This window comes from Candoia aspera, chromosome 5 (assembly GCF_035149785.1).
Source record: "Candoia aspera isolate rCanAsp1 chromosome 5, rCanAsp1.hap2, whole genome shotgun sequence".
Lineage (NCBI taxonomy): Eukaryota > Metazoa > Chordata > Lepidosauria > Squamata > Boidae > Candoia > Candoia aspera.
Window position 1 is genome coordinate 37,481,990 of NC_086157.1, and position 19,788 is coordinate 37,501,777.

General features: G+C 39.0%; 1 protein-coding gene across 3 annotated transcripts in view; it reads right to left on the minus strand.

The window, feature by feature from the left end:
* Window positions 1-19,091, minus strand: part of UBE3A (ubiquitin protein ligase E3A) — a 45,992-nt gene extending 26,901 nt beyond the window's left edge. For 2 of the 3 annotated variants that reach the window (XM_063305003.1, XM_063305004.1), the window contains exons 1-4: window positions 18,704-19,091; window positions 6,714-6,782; window positions 4,541-4,704; window positions 1,294-1,408 (exon numbers count right to left, since the gene is read on the minus strand). In XM_063305003.1, the coding sequence (XP_063161073.1) occupies window positions 1,294-1,313 (20 nt within the window). In that variant the 5' untranslated portion in view covers window positions 1,314-1,408; window positions 4,541-4,704; window positions 6,714-6,782; window positions 18,704-19,091. Of the gene's footprint in view, window positions 1-767; window positions 823-1,293; window positions 1,409-4,540; window positions 4,705-6,713; window positions 6,783-18,703 lie in introns of those variants that run through there. The other variant, XM_063305005.1, reaches the window with a different exon arrangement.
* Window positions 19,092-19,788: the final 697 nt, after the last annotated feature.

Below are 19,788 nucleotides of genomic sequence, written 5' to 3' on the forward strand. Positions count from 1 at the left end.
ATATTCTAAAATTAATGTCCAGCTTTTTAAACAGCACCAGCAGATTCTTATTTAATTATATACCCTTCCATCCTACAACTCAGGTTTGGAATGCATATGTACTCTGTGATTTAGTGGCCAGATTGTTCCCTTTTCCCTGCTTTAACAGTCTGATGAAGAGTTCTGGAGAACTCAAAAGCTTAGCTGCTATTTTGTGTTATTTATGTTGGCCTAATAAAGGAATCGCTCTACCATGCACTTTTTAAAAAAATTACATGACATTTTATTTTTATATCCCAAATGCTTCTTTAAAACTTTTGTTCATGGTACATCAAATATTCCTTTGATTCAAGGATGTATTTATTTTCTTGTTCGTCTGCAAGTACCAATTGAGATGAAAAATAATTAATTTTGGTGTTACAAAACAAAATAGTGTCACTATTTCTTGATTTTAGCAAGTCTATCTTTCTAAATTTTCAGAAACACAGTTGACCTGGTTTTTATTAAAAAGCATAAACTTACAGATTTTATAAAAAACGGTTTAAATTAATGCTGATCAGCTTCAGTGCAGGATACATGTGTGGATTTGTATGGAAGCTTTTAAATCCTAAATATTTCATTATATTAAGTAATCTAGAAAGAACTGCAGAACTACAAAGTAATCAAATGTTCAGCATAAAACACTTGCAAACCTTTTTCGTTCTTATGTATTTCATATAATTTTATCACAAATGCTCTGAATTTTCAGCCCTGAATTATACTGCAGAAAATGTGATCACAACACACACCCACTAATCTGAACACTGCAGCATGAACTAGCAATTTCAAATGGTGGCTCACTTCCAAAAACCCTCGGAGCAACTTCTCCATTCTGCAAGCCACTCCTTTTACCTCCACTGTAACTCCCTAGGAAAGAAAAAGCAAAGGTATGCAAGTTTGCTGCATTTAGCAAGATTACCAAATTTCCTGAACAAGACAAATTTTTAAAGCAAACGATGAAATTCGTCTGTATGTTATTGTTATATGAAGGTTTTCTCTTTAAAAAATGTTCAAACAATTTTAGAGACAGTGGTGGGTTCCACCTGCTATACAGTAGACCAAGAAAAGTATCTTCTAATTCTGGAATGATAATATTTTAAAGAATATTATCACAAGCATTCAAAATTATATAAAAAGGGATGGTCATCTCTAATTTACTTGCCTTGATAGTGTCCTCCTAAAGTTTAGTAATTAAACAGTTATGAAGGCAGTTGATGAAATATTTGTATTTAAATATTTATTTTATAAAAGTTTGTGCTTTATCTTGACATTTACCTTTTACAAGCTGTGGCCATTCGGTGACATTGGGGTGATCACAATTTTGTGTCGTTGATTAAAAATACGTTCTTGCCAGTCCTCTTGTGCTGGGCCAAGCATATGCTTAATAGTGCTAAATAAATAAATGCATGCTAATTAGTTTATGTACTCTGTATCCAATTTTTTTGCCAATAGTTCAGTTTTTCAGAACTATTTTGACTTCTATAACCAACTCTGAAATTGTTCAAGAATGTTTGTCAGTTCGGTGTAAGCCATTCCTGACAGAACTCATTTTTAAAACATGATTAATGCAACATTTGAATATCTGCAAAACCCCATGAAGATCTGAAAGCTGCTGCTGTCAGTATGCAGGTATGTAACAGAGTCCTAGTCTATGGTGAGATCCAACAACCTAAAGCATTTGATAAGTTGATCCAATGTCAAGAGGCCAAAATACATGGCAATCAATTTTTGCTTCCCAAAAAGCCTTCCCACATGGGGAATAATGGGATTATTTGTACAACACAACTGCTGAAAAAAGTTTGCATCCAATTTGCACCAAAGATTAAGAAGGTGAGTTTAGTCATCAGCTGATTTCTGATTTTATGGCTATAGACGAGCATTTTTCTTGACTGTGCAAAGCAACAAAGCTAGAGAGGCTGGCTTTCAATTATCCCTCATGTTTTATAAAACAGAATAGTTCTCAGAAGAGAAGAGGAGGGATAAAAAGAGCCTATCAACATCTGAATAGTAGGCTCAAATGACTTCCCGCAACACAAACCCTTTGCAATGAATTCTGGACACATGCTGAAACCCACAAATTCTGCAAGGTGGTAATAAATAACTGGTTTAGCTGACTGTACTGATTCCACGTGGAATTCACTAAGTTTGCCTGTTGCCTTCTCTTGTTCTTTTCTATATTTCTTTTCCCAAGAAATTCCTCCTTTTATCTATAGAATTGGCCTCAATGGTTTAAAAAGGCCTTTTCTAATTAAAACCTTCCTTATGAAAAAGAGTAATAGTTAAACAGCTGTCCTTCGGGTTACAGGATTGACACCTTGTTATGTTTTATATTTCTTGGCTTTGGGCAGGAGGATCAAAAAGCATCTTACTTTTTATTTTGTTAGAGCTGGGCTGAACCTTATCTTTTACTGGAGAAGCCTTGGAAGAAGGGTTCTACTAGGGTGGTTTAAATCATCCCTGTCCCATTTTTAGCAAGGCAAACCATTATGCCTGCAGTTCTACAACAAAAGAAGATACTGGCATTCCCACTATCAAGCAGATTCACCTATTTTAGTTAGTGTATTTGCAATCTGAGATCACTTGCCTGAGTTTGTAGACTTGTGCTGGTTCCATTAATTCCAATGATTTAGCAACTGTTCTAAAGTTTAAACTAGTGCAAATAATGGAAACCTTTCATATCATGAAGGTAATCAGGATTTACTGTATATTATATCCATGACAAAATGACTGCCTTTGTCCTCTAGGTAGTCTTTGGGGCTTGATGGCAATTGGGACCAGGATTGCTGTTGCTAAGTGATGCGGTCTTAAAGCGCAACATCACATGACTGCATCGCTTAGCGATGGCAATCCCCAGCCATCGTAACTTCAATGGACTGCATGGGTTGTTAAGCGGGAAGAGGTGGGAGTCCCGGGCAAGGAATGTTGAGGTGGGGGTGGAGTGCCGCAGGGGGGGTGCTGGGGCATTGTGGGTGGTGCTTTGGAGCACGGGTGGGTCAGCGAGGGCTGCAGGCAGATGCTGCAGGCAGGCGCTGAATCACGATCATATGGATAATGAGGACTATCTGTACTGGATAATTTGAAGATGTTAGTTATGACTGAATAATTATTTACAGGTAGTTCTTGTTTAATGACCACTCCTTCAGTTACCGTTCAAAGTTACAATGGTGCTGAACGAGGGGATTTCCGACCAGTCCTTGCAGTTCCAGCCATTACAGTATCCCTGCGGTTATGTCACAATTTGAGTGCTTGGCAACTGGCTTGCAGTTACAACGGTTGCAGCATCCTGCAGTCACATGATCGCCATTTGCAACTTTCACTGCTGGGTTCTCACAAGCAAAGTGAATGGGGAAGCTGGCAGGAGGTTGCAAATGGCAAGCATGTGACATCATGCCTAACAACCGAGTGGGATTCGCTTAAAGACAGCAACTAGAACTGCTGCAACTGCTGTCATATTTCAGTGCGGTCACGTGACATCAAGCTTTACAACCGCATCGCTTAGTGACAGAGTTGCCAGTCCCAATGACCATCCATTAAGCGAGGACTACCTGCCAATTTAGGAATGCAAAGGAGCAACAAGATTGTTTTTGGTGCCTATTATGGAGTATTTTTTGTTCTTAAGATCCACTATAAGCAATTGAAATAGTTTTCAGGAAGCAATGGATTGCCTTTTATATGAGATGGATTCTGATGGGTAAAACTAGAGTGGCAGAAAAGTCAAAAATTTTGATTTGAAAGGCTCTATTTTCAATATTTATCCTAAGCCCAACAGATGAATGAGCTACAAATTACAGATATGTATTTGTAAATTTCGTATCATTATTTATTTGTAAATATTCCATCAGCCTAATTGGTATGATTAAGGATTATACATGATAGTAGTTGTAGTTGAGCCTCAGCAGGTCACCTGTCTCTGACCTAGAGTCCGTGTTTTCCTAATAACATGAGACAGGGCTTCAGACACAATTAAGGGAGAGGCGTGAATTTTCTATCCTTTTTCAGGTTTCCCTTTTAAAATACTGAATTGATTTACATGGCCACCCATCTCCCAAATGTGACTCTGGTTACCTAACAAGGATTAAATATTATGAGTGCGCTAGCAGATAAAATGTTAACCCACTAATCAGAACAACATTAATTGTCAATGGATTCCACCCCCACAGATATGAGGTGATCAATGAACAACTTCCTTGGTTTTGAACCCCATCAGTTCCCAGGTTTTAGGACTGTTTAAAATGTTACATTCTAGGTATATACAAAAAAAAAACACCACCTCAGATGCATAATAAAAAAAGGTAAAACGTGAATCAATGACTGCACACTTGGCAATATGTAGTTCAATGCAACTTGCTGACTGTTCACTCACAAGAGGAGCAGCATTCTTTTTACCCTATGGTAAGGTTTGAGAGCCATTGTTTCATATTGTTCTATTGCTTACAAAAAGTACTAAAAGAAAGCAATAAATTTAAAATACTTGGACTCTTCTCACATATTGGCAGTAGATATTTCAGTTTCAAAAACTTACCTGTCAATTGTTTCCTGCAGTTAGGCTTCACTGATATTAAATGTAAGGCTGATCTCCTACTCTGTCATGTCGCTATCAGCCAGTGATTATTCAGCAATAGTCGTACCCACAGTACCCTGAGGCCTCCCATTGGCTTTTTGCTCTCCAACTGAAGACTTCCATTGCTGAAACAGAACCAGATGATATCTCATACATTTCTATTACTTTACCTTATTGTTCTTAATATACAAGTTTTAATTGTTGGTTTTAAAACAATTCGTGCAGGTAAAACATTTTGTAAATTAGAATAGTGTAAGCTAGTTATCAAGGTGGAATTGTCAAAAAGCAGAGATAAAAAAAATGTAAACTATTGCCTGTTCAGGTTATCAAATACCACATAGTTACAGCGTAGAACAGCTTAATAGTGACAAAATTGTAAAAACTGGAGTAAGGTAAGGTGATCTGCTCTTTGATAATTTTTTATTTAAGAAAATTTTAAAAAATACTAAGTTGGCTTTAATCTTAAGAATTTTTTTAAGGAATTCACAAATTATGGCTGTGTAATAAAAGAGATGCTTTGCAATACATTGAAGTGCAAGCAAAGCAACCCTCTTCAAGCTATTAAAGCAGCCGCATATTTTGCATGGCATGGAGGAAAGTGACTATGCATGCAAAGTCACGAGTAGACAGTTGGGAGCAACTTCTGAACAGTTGTACAAGCCTTGCAAAAGACGCTGCTGCTTTAATAATCCAAAGAGAGGTGCTCTGTTTGCACTGCCCATGTTGTGAAGCACATGTTATAAATCCATTGATCAATATATATGAAAGCAACTCAGATTAGAGCAAACAGTTGAAGATAATGAAAATAATGAAAATAAATTAAACCAAATTCAACTTTTATTACCAATCTAATTCTAAATTTAAGCCTTCAAATATTTTCTGTTAGAACACAAATATTCACTGACTTGCTATTTTGTTTTTTATCATAGACACTGGAGCCATCAAATCAATCTGTTTTAAAAAATATTAGATACATTTACAGGGAATAAAGCTATTAGTGGCTCCTAGCCCTATTCTCCAAGAAGGATAGGACTATCCATGCTGCTAATGCCTCTGAATAATACCAGTCCTTGGGTTAAAATGGGAAGAAAGGGCTTTGTGTTCATATTCTGTTTATGGCATTTTCATAGGCATCTGTTTGGTCACTGCATAAATAGAATGCCAGGCTCCTGTACTCAATTTGCTATACATATATGGAAGTCCACTTGGAGAGACTGTCCATTGTTTGCATTGGGTTGGCAACAGCACTGGCATGCACGGAAGGTTTCAATATGCAAGCTGCATTTAGAATCCAGAATTTTGGTCAGAGAAAAGAGGTGTAATTGAATTAGTTGTCTTATCTCATATCTTTTGTCTCCAGTGGCTGTACAAAGGAAATAAGTAGGATGTATTTAACGACTCGTACAGTAAGTCACTAGCAATACAGAAGATTACAAAAAACTAAGAGCCATACGCCTGTATATTAGCACTACAAAAGTAGAAAAAACAGACTAAATAATTCTTCAAAACTATGTATTAGAAACCTCACAATAGCAAAGAGCATGTTAGAGTTTCAGCATGCATTTTTTTCAGATATCATAATAAAATCGTACTTTGTAGCTTGATGGTTTTTAATTACTTCTTCTTGTGAAACTAGACCAAAACTCATTTAGTTACAGCTAATAACCATAAAATTAGTTTTAGCATTATTCTAAGGAAACTAGCATGAATACTATCTTTAATATATAAACAAATTATTGGAACAAAATGCATAGCGCATGGATGATCATACATTTTAGGCATATAAAAGGAGTGCAATCCATTTTGTGTAATGAAAGTTCATTAAACAGCTAAGCTTAAACAAAAATAAATAAATAAATAAAAACAAAAGTGGCTCAATTTGTATTCTGTCCACAAACAACTAGCATACAATAGTCAAGTTATTTCAGGCATGTGGAGCTGCTTTCAAACAATATCGTCCCCTTCTTATGAAATGCTTATATTCCACAGACTTTTGTAAATTATATGTTAATTGATTACTTGGCTACTTAAGTCCATAAATACCTGTGTAAATATTTCTATAAATTAGGTTTAGTCAGTCCAGTTATTTTTGCTGCTAAGAATACAGTAATCAAGATCTAACTATTCTACTTACCATGTTCTTCTAGCACTTCAGTAGATTGTTCTTGCACAGTTGCCAAATAGCCTTTGGTGGGTTGCAGACCTAGAATATATTATCTTATTTAGTTTTTGAAATAGTGGCATATAATTAAAGTACATTAACTCAATGCCATCTTCTTAACAGATTCACTTGGGTTCCCACACTCAGAATGATTTTTAAAAAAAATGTAAATTACAAGTTATATTTTAATTAAAAAAAAACTTTTCTAACAATAGTATGTATATGAAATATATTTCATTTTACAAAAGTAAAATAGCCAGCTTATAATAAAAACTAGATCCAATAAGCTACAAGTACATTTTTAATTATCTCAAAAACTAAATAATCCTTGCACACAAGTGCATGTTTTTTGTTTACAGGGGCATGGCTCTACTGAAATTAACTGCAAAACTAACCATCATCTAGTCTTGGTTTCAAATTGTGATTTGCTACAGGAGTAACAATAAGAACTTCATTTCTGATGTGACAAGAACCTTTCTCATATAAAGGTGAATCAAGTGCAAAAGTTCAGGCAATATGGACAATCAAGCTGCTTATAAATAATTAGATGGCCTTCTCAGTTATTCTGATTTTTCATTATCATCAGAGTGCCACAGCTTTTCTACCAGAAAAAAAAGCAGAAAAATATTTTTGAAGTCAAGCATATAAACCAGGCAAAAACTGGCCTTATGCTGCATTGTTTTTATGGGCCTGATATTGTAGTCCAACGACTAATATGCCATAAATGCCACTAGGATCAGGCTCAAGACAATACTATCTTTTCTTTCACTTCAATAAACAGCCATAGTGCCTACCTGTGACCTTGTATTTTTTGTTCTTTATCTAAGCTCTGCAATCTGGTCAATTCTCACATGGAGTATTTATCTCTATAAGCAAGGAGGAAGGCTTTTAATTAACCTTGTGGTTGTGTACCTTTCCGTCTCCTGAACTACAGCATTGTTTTAGCTTTTTATTGTTTTAAGAGGATTTGTTACTAAATTGGTAATTGTACATTTTAAAAAATTATTACAAATTAGTGTTTTAATTAAATATTCCATGATTATTATTGTTCAAAACAATTAATACGTTGGATAAAATCTTGTAGTGGTGTAATTTAGTATCTTAAAATGAATTATATTTTTCTTATTTATAATTATAATTCATTTTAAGATACAAAATTGCACAGCTACGTAATGATTAATACTTGTTTCTTAAACGTCCTGGATTTTTAAGTTTTCTGAACACAGACATAAAAGTGTACAAGCAATACAAAAGACAGAAATGAATAAAAGTGTTGTACTATTAGCTGCCTTGGGTTTCTGGACTGAAGTGGCAGCAGTGGTAAGGGTGGGGAGAGGTAACAAGATAAAATAAAATAAAACTTGAAAAAAAGAATATCTTTCTTAGCAAGTTGTTTAATTTACAGCTAACATTTGTAAGCCGCTAAGCAGCAAGTTAGCATGTGGCATGACTCAGGAAATACCTGAATCACCAATGAGAAACTGATAATACAAACTGTATGTACTGTAATCATAAACTTAATTGGGTTATATTTCCTTGAATGAATTGGTTCACAGCTTGGGTGCATTAACCCTGAATCTGCATGCCCACATTTTGGTGGTAGCCAGGAGTCTACTTCCACAGCTAAGGCCAATGACTGAATATACATTTCTTTGTTCCTAATATATGTTCCTTTGTTCTTTGAGAAGTTATATCAATCTATAACCACTCATGCTTCACTTATAATAATTGAAAGCATGCATACTGACATTTTAAAAGGTTTGAAAACTTTTAGTTAATCCAGAATATTATCATCCAATTTAGTGACTGGTTCAATTTCCTTGCTACAGCAAATTCATTAGCTTCTGGTCACTTCTAAGCACAGCTATAAATACTGATTATGACCAATAAAACCAATAGTAGTGATAGGCAACCTATGCCACTCTTACCAATCCCAGTCAGCATGGCCAATGGTGAGGGCTGCTGATAGCTTTAGTTTAGAGCCTCACATATTGCCCATCCTTGCCTTATAAAGCTTTTAAAAGATTACATACTTTCATGTGAACTTACTTAGGCTTCAGATTCTTTGGACTGATTTTTCTGTTTCAGCACTAGGTAAAGGTAAAGGTTTCCCTTGACATTAAGTCCAGTCGTGTCCGACTCTAGGGGGCGGTGCTCATCTCCGTTTCAAAGCCGAAGAGCCGGCGTTTGTCTGTAGACACTTCCGTGGTCATGTGGCTGGCATGACTAAACAGAACGCCGTTACCTGCCCGCCAAAGTGGTACCTATTCATCTACTCACATTTGCATGTTTTCGAACTGCTAGGTTGGCAGGAGCTGGGACTAGCAACGGGAGCTCACCCTGTCACGCAGATTTGAACCGCCGACCTTCCAATCGGCAGGCTCAGCAGCTCAGCGGTTTAACCCGCAGTGCCACCGCGTCCCTTAGTCCCGTTTCAGCACTACCAGAGACATAATTAGCAGTAACATGAGAGGAAAATTTCTGCTTAAGATTGGGCATTCCCTGTTAAGGAACAACCACCTATTCCAGCATGCTTTATTCAAACTTGTGTTTGGCATCCAAGCACAATCCAGGTTTTAATCTGGCATATGCTTTTTCTCTCTCTTAGTGATGTGATTTTATTAGATGGGCTTATTAGAGTTTGAAATAAGCATACCAGAAACACTCTTATTTTGTTGTTGGCTGCACTAAACACTATGTTTAATGGAAAGGCAGGATATAAATTTGAAAATGCACACATTTTGAGAGGCAATGAAATACAGAATTTGGAAGCATGGCCTTTAAAAAAAATATTCCTCTGATGCTAATACTGCCTGGTAGCCTATATTTTAAAAATATGGCTACTATGCTTCTCAAAGTGTTTCCTTATATTTTTAAAATCTTGAATGGAGAACTACAGTTTGAAAACTGTTACCTGCTGTTGGCTGCTTTTAAATTCACACAATTCAAGGGATAGTAATACATACCTCCTTTTATGTAAAATAAAGCTATACTGCATAATTTTTAATTGTTACAATTAGTTGAAATTAACTGCTCAAAATTTAACAAGCAGCAGATGCAGATCACAAGCCATGGATTGCCTGCACATTTTAGATTATTTTTCTGACAGTATCAATTTTTTCCCCAGAGCCTTTCTTCTTTAAATGCAGCCCAAAAGAAGAAGAAACAAATGTAGCTCATAGTAAAATTTGTAATGATGTATTATATGGCATCATTTGATTATTCAATAATTATCACACCATGTGTTTACATTATCAGTTCATACATTTTACCTTCCTCTTCCATTTTAAAAAATCAGCATTAACTAGTGCTAGATATCACAACGAACTTCTGTTGGAGGAAACCTGGAAATTGAGAAAAAAGTAACTTTTCCTAAATTTTTGAGCATTTGAAATACATAAGCCACACTGAGCCAAAGTAAACCCCCAAATCCGAAAGTCCGTGCTTCAGCAATGTCATGCTGCTATTGCACCAGTCACTGCAGCCATTGTAAGTTTTTAGAAGCAGTACAAAGCACTGATCTAGGCTTATTTCAACTGGAGTTCAGAACCAAAGTTAGTACTGAATCTGACTTGGTTGCCTTGATGGATGGCTGTCACTGGGCAGTCTGAAAACTTCTATTAGTTCAAGCCAACATGCCAATGGCCAGAGATTATGACGGTTGTAGAAGGAAGCATCTGGAGAGCAGGAGTGAACAAAAACATTGAGTTCAAATCAACTTTCCCAAGTTTTCTGAGCTCTAAACAAAACACTATATTCCTAGAGTTTTATTTCAAGCTTGAAAGAAACAGTCTGATTTTGTCCTGTCCACAGGACAAAACTTAACCATTTTGTATGGCTTGGCACTGAGTATACTGGCTATTCAGAATACTGAACTGTACTGGCCTATTCTTTTCTAGCCAGCACAGCAGCAGACATCAGTCAAATGCCTGTTGCTATTGTCTTAAACCAGATGAGGTGACATGAGGGTGGAATGTTGAGGAGGGAAGAAGCATATATTTAAGCACCTGAGGCTCAGGATAGGAAAAGCCATTTGGACTTCTCCATCCTACTGAAGAAAGAGGACCTGGACTATCAAACCAAATAATTATAACTTGACTGTTACTGGAGCTGCAATGAGGAGTATGTGGTGCCTCTCTCAGGCAAGCCCCTTATTAAATATTTTCGTACACTTGACTTTTAAAACAGTATTAGATTTGTATTCCAGCTTTCATACAGAAATTCAAGGTAGCATATGTAACACTCTTAATTTCTCCACAAGAAGAACTATCTGAAGTTGGGCTGAGAGTGACCAGCCTAAACAAGGGCCAGTACTAGGTTAAAGAGAGATTCCATCACACCCTCCCCTGCTCTTAATTCAATCCCTTATTTAAAAAAAAAACAAAAAAAAACTTCTCTACTTCCTGCTCCACCAAATGGTCTTCTTGTTTATTAGGGGGAAATTAATTTTTCCAACTAAGTACTATTTCTTCTAAACTGAAAGCAATGCTATGCTGTTTAGAAACCCAAACACATATAAGTAGAGTCTCTCTATTTTAACTGAAGCTTGCTTTTGCCGCTTCCATCTGCTCCCTCTACATTTGGGGACAGCTAGCTAACTGCCCCCCCTTTCTTCCTCCCTAAAATAAAAACTCCACTCCCAAAAATCCTAACTGGGAAGAACAGCAGGACAAGATTTACTGATAGCAGAAAGAGGAGGGCAAAAATAGTAGGGGGCTAGACTTTTCTAAGTTGCTCACACTTACTATAGCAAAAGCACTGAAACACCCCAGTATTGTGAATATGAATAACTTTATTGATTAGTCAAATGACCATATCAGAAAGTTGGGCATCAGCCACTATAAGATATAAAATATAAAATATGATACCATAAAACAGCTAAAATACGTAAAATTAACTAAATTATACTATGGTGAGATAAAATATGATAAAATACAGTAGGGTAAAATAGAGATAAAATTGTAAGATAAAAATGCAAGATGTAATAAAACAAATAATAAAATACAGAAACAATGTGAGTTTAAATGAATTCATCACCTTTACATGCCACCCCAATGTGTTCTATAAATTGCATTCTCAGTTGGACAGCCCTAACTATAAACTTAGCAGTTCTATTGACCACATGTGTATTTGCGCCCTGGAGGAAGTAACATAGCCTTTTGTTACGATCCCAGTATGTGGTTCTGTCAATTAACGTCTGAAGGTACTGAGCCCTTGCTGGGGCATATGGTTGGCAGTTAAACAGGACATGTGCAATGTCTTCTACTTTGGGTGCTCCCCCAGTATTGTGGGTGAAGGAAGGACCAGTGTTGGGGGAAGGGTTCTGACTCTGGTATATGTGGAGAACGTTATGGGTACTGATTACTGCCCAATCAGTTCTCTGTCCTCTGTTAGCAATCCATGGACTAAGAATCAGAAATGAGCTGCCTCTTCCTGCATCTGAATCCACAGCTGGCAGTAATAATTGCAGAAAAACCAGCAGAGAATCCAGCATCTCCCAGCACCACCAAACCAGGAGCTTACACACTGAAGCTCCTATAGCAGTGTAGTATGGGACCACTTCAAGCTGGGGTGCTATTTGACTGTGTTCATTGGATGGCACAGATCAGCAGGGGCAAGGACACTACTGGTTTTTAACATAGTGGATGCTTAAGCAGCTGCTTAGGCATTAACTAATTGTCTTTGAAACTGTTGGAAAATGCAGCAATCCAAATGTATCGAAGAGATGTATGGCAGGAGATGAAGGATGAGCAGTACAGTAATTCAATATACTGAAGGATGCTGGCTTCTAGCATCTCCTCCAGCTGTTTGTCCCTGATTACAGGATCTCCTCACACATCTCCTTCAGCTGGCAGGGGATGCTCTCCTTGCATTGATGTAGGAAGTAATGGGATAGATGTGATCAGCACACCCTGGCACAAACATGAACTTCGCCTCAAACATTTGGTTGAATTAGGGTGCAGTGGTATGCATTTCACCACTCCATCATCACACACTGGTGGGGCTAGACTATGAGGACATATGACACTGCAGCTGCAAGGCCCTCCTATACTGTGGGACCCACACATAAATAGGGGTTGCTTCATGTTGAGATACTGCACATAGCCTGTGTGACAAATGAACAATGCTATGATATACATGGCGGATAGACTCCCAGGGCAACCAAATCTAAATTAAGGCTTCAAGGATAGGAAAGGTGCAGCCTATGTGAAAAAGGCTGCAGCACCTGAGCTTCACCTGATCCTTTTCAAAAGGTTCTATGTTGTTTAGTTAATGTAGCTTCTCTATGTTGGTTTCAGTCATTTTGCTGAACTTCTCTACGTATACATTCTAATAGTTCTTGCATCCTGTTGATGATGAACTTTTAGAGTATATTTAAAGGCATATTTGCTGGTTTTGAAGAGGCTGGCATCCATAAGTTTCCTGGCTTTAAAACAGAATTTAAGATTTAAAGGAACCACGTTGGGCAGAAAGCTTTCAAATACGAGTTGGAGAGCAATAGCAGGAAAGGGGCATGTCTCCACCACAGAGACATCTAGTAGGGCAGTTTGAGAAACAAATGGACTAAAATGGCCCTTGGGCTAATCCAGCAGGACTATACATATGTTATGTTAACTTCCTATGCACATCTAGAATTGGACTCAGGATTTCATTTGTTACTTCAAACCAACCAAGTAAGTTAAGATGTCATACATTTAGCTTGCTCTACTCTGTTATAGACTTCAACAGTTGTCCTGCCTTCTTCATCCTATCAGCAAAATCTTCACACAGGCTGTCTGTGGAAGCTTCTGTAAAAATTGTTGGAAGTACACATATGATGCTATAGGATGCATTATATGAATTCTATTTAGTATTTGTAAGCTACTTAGAGCTTGAAAGAAAAGTAAATAGAATTTTGCAAACATATATGGTACACAGGATGCCTTACTACCTATTTTCCCTAAAACCACAGTTATTTGCCTAGGACTTTTTATAGGTAGTAAAGACAGTAATATTAACAGACCTAAGGATTTCCATGGCACACAAATATCTTTTAAGGAAACGTAAGAATGCAAGAATTACCTAAAATGTGCACCAAACCTTTTTGTATATAAAGAACAATTTTAGCTTTCTCTCTAGGTTTGATGATTATCATACTGAAGAGTTTATTACAGTTTCTGATGAAGTCAAAACAAAATTAGGGATAGATGTGGGTAAATATTTCTTCCTCTCCACTGATGCGGCCACTTTGTATATACATCCCCTGCTTCAGTGTCTAGATTATGCTCTCCAGCCAACCTGGTTTCTTCAACACCTTTCCACTGCTTTAGAATTCAGTTCCTCATATATGCTGTCTTAAACCAATGGATGGTAGTGAGAGCAGAATAGCTAGTCAGCATTCAAAGTCACAGATGTAACAATAAAACTGGAATAAACTGTAATCATGATGAATTATATTAATAGTTTGGTCCTAATCTGTTTTACAAAATTTATTGGGGATTCTTTTCCTCTGACCTATGAAAAAAGATGTGTTGTAAAAATCGAAAAAATTTGCGGAGGGTCTCTGTTGCAAATAATGTCTGTGATGTCATCACCCAAGTGCCTCAATGTATATACTTGCACTGGACATCGGGATGCAAATATGTAATGGTAGGATTTATGCAATAGCACCATCCTGTGTCATTCTGGTTTGCTGTTTATACTGCCTCAATCTGAAATTTCTGTGAGAAGCTGGGAATTGTTTTAGTTTAATCTAGGGTTATCTGATCATGGGTACAAAATTCAGATAACCAATAGGTAGGAGCAAAGAGATATAGTCAACTTTAATTCTCTGCTGATAGCTAGTGGATTTTTGCAGTTCAGGTCCATAGCCATAAGTAATATTTGCTTACTAGTCAGCTTAGCACCCTTCCAATGTTTTGCCATGAGCCCCAGCCAGCAGTCAATGGCAGTGGATTGTAGGAACTGTTGTCCAAACCATCTGGAGAATAAGATATCCAAAACCTTTCAACCACTGTGCCATAAAGGCTTGTTCCAAGAGTTCCCAGCGTTGAACAAATCCCATGCTCAAAACAGGACCATTTTAAGAGACACTGTTTCAAGTCTTCCAAGTGTGTTGAGTTCTGTGATTGGCTTTGGTTTTTAAAACAATGTTTCCAGTATAACCAGTTATGTACAGAAACTAGCTCCATCCCTATTACTGGCTCAGATAAAGGGTGGGGAGAAAGCGGGATGAGAAAGTAGTAGCCACAGGTAAGCATATGCTCAGAGCCAGATATTGCTGATGGGCTCCAGTTACTGACTCACCTGGATCAGACGGGACGTTGCATCTGCATTCACTGAAGATTTAAGTTAACTAAGCCCAAATGTAGGAACTGATGAGAATTACTCTTGGTTGCATGTCTGTCAGGTAAGAAGGTTAACTGCTGTTTTCAGCAGTCTTTGCTACGGAAAAGGGTTTTGTTATGTCACCTTTTGAAGAAAGTTAGCCATTAGACAAAAGATATGTGCATGTGCATTACATAAACTTTAATACTACTGAGGTTTTCAGTTATGAACGCAAACACTATATCATTGTCTGCAAAACTTTGGTGTATATATAGGAAGTGCATTCTGTGCATATTCTTGCTGATTAGAGCTTTTAGGGGCATTCTAAAAATGCAAGCTTGAAATGAGATGCTTTTCTATTTTCTGCAGATCTCTACTGGAGGATAATGTGTCAATACCATCCAAAATGTAACCTGTACTTAATGCTAACTATGGTCAATAGAAGCAATGGTTAGGTTGAAACATAATGTAGTTTGGGCTTAGTATAAGTATGAATAATATGACGCAAGCTATGGTGAATCAAGAACAGAAACTAATATTCTGAACTCTTCTTCACTGTAAATAAGGGGAGGGAAACATGAGAGAATCAGGCTTAGTTAGGCTTACTGTGTAATGCTCAATTATGTTTAACATTACAATTAAATCAGCACATAAACTATTTGGTGGCAGAATCTAGCAGATCCTGACTGATCTCAAAAAGCTGGCAGGAACAGACATGGTTAGTACTTGGGGTGGGAGACTACTGTATCTGGAAATACCAGGCTAGACTGAGAAGTAAAAAAGTATAGAGCTTGTAGGAAAACACTTTTGCACTGTTGCTAATAAAACTACATGGGTCTGAACATGAAGTTACCAACAATCAAGCTCAGCTCAAAGGAGACTTTCTTACCATTTAACATCAGAGCTTCTACTAGCTTTAGTATTCTCACTATGCATCAATAACAACTCTCAAAATAGGCATCCCATCAACAGAACAAAACAAAACATACATCCCATTCATAATTTCACTGAAGTCAGGACAAGCATCTTCATCAAGTTCACAGAGCACCTTTTCTGGATCCAGCTATTCACACTTTAGAAAACATTTTATATATTATTTTTAGAATTCTGTGGCTGGAGTAGTGGTATTGCACTATCAAAATAAAGCACATCTCAAAACTTGTCAGTGCCTTAATCAGAGGCTATCAAGGAAGTCATTTTGAACTTCTAAAGGATAGAGATGTCCATAGGACAAAATTTAAATATTTTTGCAATAATCTCCAGTACTCCAATGTTGCAAGTAGAAATCTAAGAAGAAATTGCATGAGGTCCATGCTCATTCTGCAAATTGGTAATATTTAAAATCAAACTTGAATTCAGGACACATGTGACACTGTAATGCCTTTTGGATTCAGTGAAATACACATCATATTAAAATGAGTCATCACATGAACTATTGAACAATCCATTTTTGATCTGTGTTATTTAACACCCTCTCCAGATAGCTCCTGATGATGAAAGGCAGTGTTCACCCAACACATAATAGGGCATCCAACAATGGATGCCCTATTTTCTACCCTTAACAAATTACACTGAAAAGAAATACAAACAACCCCTTCCCTCTCAAGCTACCTGAATTATGCTAGTAAAGGTATGCACATGTTCGTTTTAACCTGGTTGTGGGAAATAACATGTGGCATAAACTAAACTTGGAGGGGAACTGGCTTTTCTACTATCAGTCTCTTTTCCCTGAACTAAAGGATCTGGATTCTGTTTGGGGGTTGCAGTAATTAATGTAAACGAAATAAATATTTATTATGGCATTCATCAAGCAACTTCACACACCATGTATCCAAAGTATAAAAGCTAAACAGGTACATTTTCTTCTTGGCACCTTAACTTAATGTAGGGGGTTTTCAGACTTTACAAAGACCAGTTCAACTTCACTTTTATTCTGTTTGCTCAGACAAACATTTGGAGTGTTGATCTGAAATCTTAGGTAAGGGAGAGAGAATAATACATTTGATAGATTCATCATGTTATGGCTCAAACCTGCTGCCCTCCCTATATTGGTGTTTTGTGTGGAACCAGCTCATCATACACAGGTTTATATATAATTCAGAAATCTCTATATCCAGGTTTCTAATTCACAAAGGGTGCTTATATGCATACATAGAACAGGCTCCCTTTCTTCAACAATTTAGCCACAACATGTAGTGGGTAGCAAAGGTGGCCACTGGGAATATAATGGGGCAGCAGAGATTACAAGCATATTCCCTCTTCCTCGCATTCATACAGTTGGAGTTTATGAAAAATACACTAGAGCTTGAGTACTGACTTTAAACTTAAAAAACACCACAACAAGGTTAACTAGGGCTAATGAACTGCTGATATTACGTTGTCTGAAAGTAAAGACTGAATGTGTTCCCTTTGAAGTGAAGAACTAAATGTACCTTACAAATCAGTTACCCTAATGCTTTTTGTTTAGCAGAAAACAAAAAAACAACCCCCCCAAAAACAAAACAGGAATGGGAACAATAACTAGAAGGCAAATAAAAAAGCAAAACAAAACATGTTGCATTCAGAAAAGGGTAAAAATCAACAATGCCCATCTAAATAGCTCAGAATAGGGATTATCTGAACTAAAGTCTTGCTTTTCTATGGGAAAAAGCTCAAGCATAATAGAAATGCATGAATATTTATCATAAGCAATAGTCACATATTTTCAAAACATAAGACTGCACAAATTGAATCCAAACAAGCTGTCTCTTTTTTTTAATAAATGTAAGCTATGTTTGTTCAGCATTACTGATCACAGAGTTGCCAGCAGCACAGCTTCATGCTATTTTATACTGGGTGTCAAAATAAAGCCTCTTATAACTTTTTTAAAAAGATGTGGAAGAGCAATTGTACAGATTTCCACCATACTGGTAAAAATTTAAAGTTGATGTCGCTGCTTATACTATAATGAAATATCTCACTATCATGTGATGCAGCCATTTATATTTCAGTACAATTTAAAAACTGCCATGGAGCTGAATCTATGGGCAAGTTGTTTCTAATTCTCAGATACAGTAACTTCCAACAGAGTTCTCACTATTGTGGGCGGTGAGGCAGTGGAGGAAAGGAGGCCTAAACTGACAGGCAAAATACCTAACTTTCAACGCATACTCTAATCGGCATCTGGGGGCCGGGAGAACCGGTGGTTTAATAGCTCTTTAATCTGATTCACGAAGGCAATTTTCCCGTTTTCACAGCATAATCCTATGCTCTACCCCTCCGAAGTAAGTTGCATTGTGTTCAGTTGCGCTTATCGCCAAGAACGTGTGTCCAGGACAGCGGCCTAACGTTACCCAAACGTACGATCTCGCCCTCTCGACGTTTCTTCCTCAGCACCTGGCGGGCATTGCGCTGCCGATACAGGTCCGGCCCTAAGGAAGTTCCAGCGGGCGTCCCTCGCTCGGCCCCGGATGGGAGCGCCTTCGCAGGGAGAAATGCGACCTCCCCTTCCTCGCACCGGGGCAGGCGGCGTCTCCCCTTAAAGGCGCGAGGCCCGAGGGGCGCTGACGGACAGGGAGGCCTAGCAAGAAGACTGCTGAGGCCGTCGCGACTCCTTCCGAGCAAAGAGGGCAGCGTGCGCCGAGCCGAGAGCACGGCTTGCCCGGCCGCCGACTTACCTGTCGTTTTCCGCTGTGGCCGGCAGGCTCTCGCGAGGCCGGCCAGACCCGGACGCTGGGCAGGCGGATGGTGCTCCTTCAGCCGACGCCTAGACTAGGCCGTGCGGCCAATGCAAAGGACGTGAAGTGCGCGGGGCAGCCGCCGAAGGCTAAGGCGGGGACGGCGCTAGGCCGGGCCAGGCGAGGCCTGGGAATGGGAAGGCCGTCGGCGCTCTAGGCGTGCGCGTGGCTGTCGAGATGGTGGCGGCTGAGTAGGGCCGCGCTGCGCCTCCGCCTTTTCCTCTCGGATCACCCAGAACGCAGCGCCACCATCTTGGAGGAGGAGGGGGGTGAAGACGGGAAAAGAAAAAAAAGGCAGGAGAGACGGATGTCAGCGCGGCGCAGCCTCGGAGGACTGGCGAAAAGGAAGCCGCGGCCCGGCATGCACTGCGCGCCGGTTAGCCGCGTGAGGGATAGAGCGGCACGCGCTTGGTATGCCCCTGCCGCTCTAGGGAGCTGGAGCCATAGTGTCTAGAAATGAAAAGGGAAGGGCGTGAGGCTGAAATGTGCTCCTTCCGCGCCCCTGGAGGGCTGTATCAATTGAGGTGTCATTATTCCCGGGCAGTGTCACAGCAGTTGCGCGGCGCAACCAATTAAGCGGGAGGGGGTGTCCGTTCCCTACACAGCCAACTGTCCGAGACGCTTTTAGGTGGATTCCTGCACTGAGCAGGAGGTGGGATTCGCGGCCCCTCCCAATCTTCCGATGCGAGTGTCGTCGCCCTCTCTGTACGTCCTTCCCCGCCCCCCCACCCCCACTCGCTTCTGGAATCTTGAACCTGAGAGCGCCGGGGCAGCTCGTCCCTTCCAGGCTGGCGGGGCGCAGGAGAGGCAGCGGCGCGAGGCTGGTGTTGCAAGAGGCGAGCCCTGGGAGCGGGGGACCCGAGGGGCAATGAGGTGCAGGCTCAGGGAACTGACAGGAGTAAGTACGTGAAATCACAGGCAGTGTCTAACCTGGGTAAATGTACGTGTCGGTGGAATCAGTCCAGCATGGACGATATTCTAGATTACTTTCTATGGCGGTGTTTGTCAACCTTGGGGACTTCAAT